At 40.8% G+C, this 8,529-nt stretch overlaps 1 protein-coding gene across 1 annotated transcript in view; it reads right to left on the bottom strand.

The window, feature by feature from the left end:
• Window positions 1-7,857, bottom strand: part of LOC102307434 (glutathione hydrolase 5 proenzyme) — a 14,802-nt gene extending 6,945 nt beyond the window's left edge. The window contains exons 1-4 of the mRNA XM_005952443.2: window positions 7,765-7,857; window positions 7,454-7,635; window positions 6,478-6,605; window positions 6,258-6,403 (exon numbers count right to left, since the gene is read on the bottom strand). Of these exons, the coding sequence (XP_005952505.1) occupies window positions 6,258-6,403; window positions 6,478-6,605; window positions 7,454-7,635; window positions 7,765-7,857 (549 nt within the window). The remainder of the gene's footprint in view (window positions 1-6,257; window positions 6,404-6,477; window positions 6,606-7,453; window positions 7,636-7,764) is intronic.
• Window positions 7,858-8,529: the final 672 nt, after the last annotated feature.

Below are 8,529 nucleotides of genomic sequence, written 5' to 3' on the forward strand. Positions count from 1 at the left end.
CACTATTTCTGGCTCAAAGAAGCATTTAGCATCTTATATTTACTTTTCTTACTGTTTATGCAGCCTGTGTGCAGGAGTGTAGCACAGAACTCTGGGCCATATAAATAAATGGTGTCTGTAGCCCCTTTTCTTTTCTTGATCCATCTTTCTTACACATGTTCTAATGTCTAATTTCTTTTTTTTTTTTTTATGTCTGACACAAGTGAACTGCTCCAATAACTACTCCCAGTTCTTATTGCTGTCCATCCCATACTCAAATGCTGTCAAAAGACACTTCTTAACAGAGACTATGCTGATTCTACATATGGATCCACAGCTTCCCTTCAAAGTCAAAACACTATAGACAATCAGGGAGTAATGCATGAAGGTCATTTGTACTCTGCTGACAGCAACATAAGGGACAGGGACATGTGCATCCACAGCAGCCTGTGTCTCTGGCCCCACTTTAGCATCTCTCAACATTTCCAGCTTCACCTCCACAGACAGATAATCTGCCACAGAACGAGTGGAGATTAGCCAAATTAGAAACAATGACTGATAAAGATGGACTTGTGAGGCAAGTTAAGATTCGTCCTGGGGAGGAATTAACATTAATTGAAGACCAGAAAATGGGAAAGATGGGACAGCATTCTGGCAAGCTGTCTATTGTTGAACAGCCCATTCAGAAACTGATCTTGCTCTTAGAAGCTGTTTAATGCGACAATTATATCTTTTACTGCTAGCAGGTCCAGTCAGCAGGCCACAACCAGGCTCTACCACAGGTCTACTGGGTCTACCTTTTTTTCCCCTGTCAGTCAGCATGTTATCCTCAGTAGCCTTTTTTCCTTTATTGATTTTATTGACAGCTTTTTGTCTACATGAGGTGCAGGAACAGTCTGCAGAACAAGGGAAATCATACTTTTTACTCCTCTCAAAGGGAACAAGGTGGGATTTTACGTCTTTTAGAAGCTTCTCAAATGTGATCATCAGCAGAGATCTCATTCCATCTGATTTAACTGATTTATTTATTACATATCACTGGTTTATTTCCCAATTCTCTCACCACCCAAAGAGATTGAGCCGTAAGAGAAATCAGTCTGTTAAACTACAAAAAAAATCTGTGAAAGGAAAATGTTTTATTGTTCTTCTGCTTCTTTTATCTGGAAATACAACCTAATTCTGGTCCAGATTGCAAATGCTTGAGTACTCCTTGTGATTTTAAAGCTTGAACGGGTCTTAGTATCACTCATTTAAATGTCAGAAGTCTTCTTCCCAAACTTGATTTCATGAAAATTTGGATGAAAGAGTTATATACTGATATTCTTACATTATCAGAAACCTGGCTTACAAAATCGGTTACTGACAAAGACATTGCAATAACGCGCTATAATCTTTTCCGTTGCGACCGTACCAGAAAGGGTGGCGGTGTTGCAATTTACGTAAAAAACAAATTCCATGTTACTGTCCAATCATCAGTATCTGTTTGTAAACAGTTTGAACTTCTTGCCCTCAAGCTCTAACTTTTGAAGGGCTATTTTATTACCATTGTGGGCTGTTATAGACCCCCCTCGGGAAAAACTATCTACTTTAGATTTTAATGAAATTGTGCTGGCTGGAGATTTCAACTGGGACTGGTTGTCTTCTGCCTCAGACAGTTTTAAATCCATGTGTGATTCATATAATCTCACACAACTAATTTACAGCACAACTCGTCCAAATCTCAAATGCCTAGAAAAGTCATCACCTTTTGATTTATTTTTAACTAACATGCCGTATAAATATTCTCACACTGGGGTTTTCACAAATGATATCAGTGACCACTGTGTGGTAGCTGTAGTCACACAATTGAAGCTCCCAAAATCAAGGCCACAAATAGTTTTTAAACAGGATTTTGAGCATTTCTGTGAGCAAGCTTTCTTTCATGATTTATGGGACTATAACTGGAATAGAATCTACCTGATAACTGATGTTGAGCTGGCATGGAACTATTTTTATGACACTTTTATCAAAATTATAAATAAACGTGCCCCCATGCGCAAATTTAAAGTAAAATGCAGAAACAACTCTTGGTTTTCTCCTCAGCTGTCACGGACCCGGCTCTGGAGTACTCCGGGGTCCGTGAGCAGTTTTGACTGTTGTTGTTGTTGTTGTTATTAGTATTATTATTATTATTTGGTGATGTGTGTGTTTTTCTGCACAATGCTGTGTTAGTCTGTGTCCCACTCGTATGTATAGGCAGGGTGTGGGTGTGTATGTCTGCAGGTGTGGCTGGAGGATGGAGCACAGCCACCTGCAGGCCTGATGGGTGTGGCCCTGCGGAAGGACTGGCCACACCTGTTGGTGATCAGGGCTCGTTGGGGGAGCTACTTATGTAATGTAATGTTGGAGCTCCCACTGGCGTGGGATCATTGAGTTATCGTACCAAGTTAGTGTGTGTCAGTATATGTCAGTGCTGTTCGTATATACCTGCCGAGGGTTAGTGTTGACGGCTGCTTCTATGGTTTCCCTGCAGGAGGAAGAGTGGTCCAGAAAGGCAGCACGCACAGGGAGTGCGGAAACACAACAGCAGGGAGCACGAGCACAGACGCCGGAGGGAAGCACGCACACGGGGTTCAAGGGAGCAACGGGAGTTATTGTGTTTACAGCTTTTCATTGTAAATAAAGAGCACTGTTTGCATCGCAGAGTCTGCGTTTTGGGTCCTCCTTTCCCCACATCCCCACGGTCTGCCAGCCAGACCATGACATCAGCTCTCCAGTCTACTCAAAAAAAGGGATGCTGCCTGGGCTAAGGCCAGAAAAACCAAATCTGAAGCGGACTGGTGGATTTTTAGACAGCTCAGAAACCATTCAACTTTCTTAATTTAAAAGGCCAAATCAGAATTCTATCTTTCAAAAACTACTAAACATCTGAACGATCCTAAAAAATTCTGGAAAATAATAAAATCTTCTTATGGAGACATAACTACAAATGAGATGCCAGCCTTTGTCGTAAAAGACTCCTGCACTTTAATGGAGAAATGTGATATTCTAAACTGCTTTAATGAGCTTTTTCATTCTTCAGGATCTCTATTTGAATCTTTATATCCAGATTTAAAACAGCTTAATCAACAGGAGGCTCTCTCTGCAACCACTCAAACTGAATCTTTGGTCCAACCCTTCAGTTTTTCTCCACTAAATGTTTTTGAGGTCCACAGGGCTTTAAATCTGTTGGATCTAAATAAATCTGCAGGACCAGATCAACTTGATCCTTATTTTCTTAAGTTGGCTGCAGATTTTATAGCAGAACCACTAACTTACATTTTTAATCTTAGCCTCTCGAAAAGTGAGATCCCTGTAATACAGAAATCTGCCTGTGTTCTCCCTTTGCTGAAAAGAGGTGATCCTTCAGATGTTAATAACTACAGGCCCATATCTAAATTGTGTGTTCTAGCAAAAGTTCTAGCTGTTCATTAGTGAACAACTAAAAGACTTTTTTGACAAAAATTCAGTTCTTTCCAACATCAGTCAGGATTCAGAAAACAACACAGCACACTAACTGCTGCTATTTAAGTGGTTAATGACATCATTGATTCAATGGACTGCAAACTTCCTCTTTTCTCCCAGTATCCAAGTATCCAAAGGAGTTCCACAGGGCTCCATATTAGAGCCATTGTTCTTTTCTCTTTACATAAACAACCTTTGTGATAATTTGTCAAATGCTGCATTTCATCTTTATGCAGATGATACAATTATCTATTGTTCATCTCCTTCACCAACCCTGCAATTTCTGCAGTCTGCCTTTGATGTTTTTCAGTCCCATTTAACCCAACTTAAGTTGGTGTTAAATCCATAGAAATACAAGTTCGTGTTATTCTCAAATGGCAAAGAGTTGTTAGCTACATCTCCTAAGATTACAACAATTCAAGGAACTGAAATTGAAATGGTCACATCTTACAAGTATCTAGGGATCATTATAGATCGGAATTTGTCATTTAAAACTCAAATTCAAAGGCTTGTGTCGAAGTTAAAACTAAAACTAAGTTTCTTTTTTAGAAATCAATCCTGTTTCTCCCTCCAAGTGAGAAAACACTTGATTCATGCAACTTCTTTACCTTTAATGGATTTTGGTGACCTGCTTTTTATTTTATTTTATCTGCTCACTACCTAAAGAGGTTGGATACTGTGTACCATTGTGCTTTACTTTTTATTACTGGTTATAGAAATTGTGTACATCATTGTTCTTTGTATGCTGCTGCTAAATGTCCATCTTTCCATATTTGTAGACTCTCCCATTGGTTGATGTTTATCTATAAACCTCTCCTTGGGCTGGTTCCATCTTATTTATGTGTTTATATGTGTAAAAACCACAACCAATACAGCCTTCATTCGCACAATATCATACAATTGATTGGCCCAAAAATCAGAACAGAATTTGGGAAAAAGGCTTTTAATTACGCTGCCCCTGCTTCCTGGAATAATCTGCAGGAGGAACTGAAATGATCAGAATTGGTTACCTTGGGGGAGTTTAAGTACGTCTTAAAGGAACGAGAGAAGAACTCTTTTACTCAGTGTCATTGTTTTTAATGTCGGTCTTAATTAGATCTGTTATTGTATATTTCTCACATATTTGTACGGGATAGTGTATTTTTTTTAAATGTTATATACTAATGTGGTACGTCTATTTTGACTTTTGTTGCCATGATGCCATGGCTCTCTTGGAAATGAAATTTTTAATCTCAATGAGATTTTTTACCTGGATAAAATAAAGGACTAATACTGTATGAAGACTTTATGTGTGGACATTCTCTGCAGACTCGATTAGAGTCTATTAGAGTTGGTTGTACCACAGTCACCTTTCATTATTCTCTGGGCTGCAATTGCTTATTAATCCTTTTTTGTCTTTTAACAAATGCATTTAATAAAGGCATTTTAATATTGGAAATTCCCCTAGGTGGCGGTGTTGCATTTTAAACATAACGCCCCCTGAGCCACAACAGTAAGCACGTACTTAGTTTTTCATGGTTCAGTGTGCCATCCACAAATGTAAATTCTCTATCATGCAAAAAAGAAAGCCATATATGAACATGATCCAGAAATGCAGCTGTCGTTTCCGGGCCAAAGCTCATTCAACAAGGACTGAGGCAAAGTGGAGAACTGTTCTAATGTCAGACAAATCAAATTTTTTTTTAGAAAATGTGGATCCTGCATTCTGGGCTAAAGAGTAAAGGGCTTTAACGTTGTTAAGTGCTGCTGTTTTTGCAGCTTGTTATCAACACTCAATTCAAAACCTCTGAAGGTATGTAATTATTTTACTGCCTATAGAATTGGCTGCTTGCACATCTGGCAATGCACCAGTGCTGAAAGGTGTACACAGGCAACTTGTGCTCCCATCGAGTTGACATCTATTTCAGCAAGACCACGCTAAACCACATGCTGCATCTATTACAATAGCATCTCTTCACAGTAGAAGTACCTGAGTGTTAAAATGGCCTGCCTGCAGTTCAAACCTTTGACCAAGAAAAAACACATCGAGTGCATCATGAAATGACAGATATGACAAAAAGGACCCAGGACTGTGGAGCAGCTATCCTTTGGCAAACAAAAATGTGGGTTTTTTGACCCAGTATTTGAATTTCTCTGGTCTTGTTATATATTTCTTTGAAGAGGTATAAGATCATTTAGGTTTTTGTTGCTGACTTTATTATTATTAAATAAGAATGATTGTGCACTCTTTAGTGTATTAGAGTCTTGACTTTAGTTCAGTAGATGAGGTTAGAGGTGAGGAGGAGGATGACATTTTAACAAGACACCAGTCATGCTGTCTCTTTCCTCCGCTTCTTTGATGACAAGAACCCTCTCAGGTAATAAAACAAAGGTATGATCCTTCATATTTTGAGTTTGACTTGCAGATTAAGGTGCAGAAGTTAAAATATATCTCTACAGATAATTGACTACACCTTTAAAACCTTTGTGTTACATCTTGTGTATCATTTGGAGAAAAACCTGACTACTTCAATCTCTCTGGTTGTTTCTGAAACTAAGGAGCATGTGTTTCATGGTGTTTATGCTAGATTATTCTGATAGTGTCATATACGACACCGACTCATTGTCTTTAATATCTGCTGACAGCCAAACCCTCTGTAGTGGTTTGCTTGATCTTTTTTCTTTTCTTTTTATATTTTCCCAGTTTTGCTTTCTTGAGGAATGAGGAATGACTCACAGTGTGCATTAGCAGTGACCTGTACAGAATAAATTAACTGTGTCATAAAGGTGAGTCCAAGAGCAGATTAGACTAAAACATTATAAATATTAGCATTATGCCAGATAAACAGCCCACCTTGCGGCCACTCCACGGTCCACTCTGTGGTGTTAGGACACGACTTAAGCAGGTCAGAGGTCACGTTGCTGGGGACAGTCTCTCTGGAGTTGATGATTTTCACTTTACCTTTGAAAAGATGACATATTATTATGTTATTCCCCAGCAGGGCTGAGCAAAGAGTAGCGAGGGTGTCTTGTTACCGGAGCTGTCCATCACAGTGAATATGACCCCGCCTCCGATCCCCATGCACTGTGGGTTCATGATGGAGGTGCACAGCAGCGCAGCAATGGCAGCATCTACTGCAGAGCCATTTTTCCGAAGAATGTCCCTGAAAGAGTTCATCGTTATCACTTTAGTGTTATTGTTATCATGTGTGTTAGGAGTGCACAATTAATTAAATTTTAATCTTCATCAAAATTGTAATGTCCCACAATTAAATTGTCATGACAGAACAAAAAGAAGATGCATACTCTCTGTCATATGGGCCTGTATGTATAAGCTTTCTGAATCCTTTATCATCTGCAACTGAAAATAGTTGTGGGTGATTACTATACCTTTCTAATCTGACGTTGTTGTCCCTGGCTCTCTTTCTCTCTCTCTCTCCCTCCTGCTCTGTTCCTGTGCTACTGCGAGTGTAACTACCGCCCCTCCCCCCTCATCCCAGCGCAAAGCTCAAATGCAAAAAAAAAGTGCAAGAGGGAGAGAGGGTGAGAGAAAGAAAAAGGTGGCCATGTCATTAGTTTTTCTTCTTTTATACCCTTTCTTGCCAGCCACGCTGTGGAGTACTTGGACGCGTGTGATGGAGCATTGTCCTGCATGAAAATCATGTTTTTCTTGAAGGATGCAGACTTCTTCCTGTACCACTGCTTGAAGAAGGTGTCTTCCAGAAACTGGCAGTAGGACTGGGAGGCTCGCGATAAGGAGCCGGCTTGCGTCGTTCACGTCAAAGACCCGGCTCTAAGAGCCATTTCGTTCACAACTGACACATCACTAAGGCACACACAAATTCTTTTCACACATACAAATCCTGATTTACAAGTACAAAATATTTATGACCACAATTTGAGCCCATATGTTCGCAGTTCTTGGAGTTTTTTAGCGTTTGCATTTGGATCAGTGCATAATCGTATGTGTAATGTGAAAAAAAATGTATCAGAAGTTTCAAATGTTACTCACTTTCCAATCTCCGAACAATTCTCGGAGTCTGCGGCCACTGCAGCTTTTGAGAAACGGCAATTAGGGTCCTCGTCGTCCGACGGGGCAACCTGACCTTCACTTTTACATAACCATACCCATAACCAAATACCACCAACTATTGCACAACCAAAAAAAAAAAATAAAAAATCCAGAAGATGGCGCTTTATTCAAATAAATGAATTCAGCTTCTCCGTGTCTGGTTCTGACTCTGGGAAAAAAAAAATCCAGAAGATGGCGTGACCGTTTGGGCTGCATATTTTGGGACACCAAGAGAAGCAAGGTAGTGTCACCATAACCCCCTTGGGGCTATTAGGAGTCGTATTTGCCCCCTCAGTGTTCTTGCTGGTGCGGAAAGTACGACGCTCCTCGTCTGACTCAGACATCACTGTTTTCTTCTCTGCGTAACCGTCAGTAGTTCACTTCCTCTGAAAGTTTACCGCTTGTTGATGATTCCTCAGACAGCACAGCTCCGTGTTGCGCACATATTTCCGCTGTGTGGGCACTGATAGGCGCAGCGTGGCGCAGACGTGTTCATTGGTAAGCAGAGGTATCTGCTACGTCGTTTGACGCTGCTTCTCTCTCTCTGGCCACTCCACACAGAGAGGGGTCCGGTAGCCAGTAGCGGTTTTTGATACGGGCGACACGGGCGGTTGCCCGGGGCGGCATCACGGGCATCGGCAAACTCATGCTGCCCCGACATCAGCCAGCGCATATTGGGAATGGCACAGGCACCGATCGGTTTTCTATCGCCCATTTCCTGGGAATAAGGACGCCCTTCGTTTGCGAGGTGAGCCTGCTGCTTGCGGCGCAGAGAGGAGAGGGCGGGGCGGCGGGGAAGTGTCTGGCTGGCTGGAGCAGCATCTAATAACCAACCAAAATAAAACTAAATAAAAACAAACCAACAAACACGAAAACACCAAACATAATAAAGATTTATAATTTGCATGTTTTTCCGAAATTCAGGCGCACCGAGGGCTCGCTGCTGAAGTCAAAGTAAACTTTATTGTCATCTCCGCTACAGTCCAGTATATAGAGAGACGAGACGACGAGGCTCC

This window comes from Haplochromis burtoni, unplaced genomic scaffold (assembly GCF_018398535.1).
Source record: "Haplochromis burtoni strain Fernald_Lab_line unplaced genomic scaffold, NCSU_Asbu1 Contig_1624, whole genome shotgun sequence".
NCBI lineage: Eukaryota > Metazoa > Chordata > Actinopteri > Cichliformes > Cichlidae > Haplochromis > Haplochromis burtoni.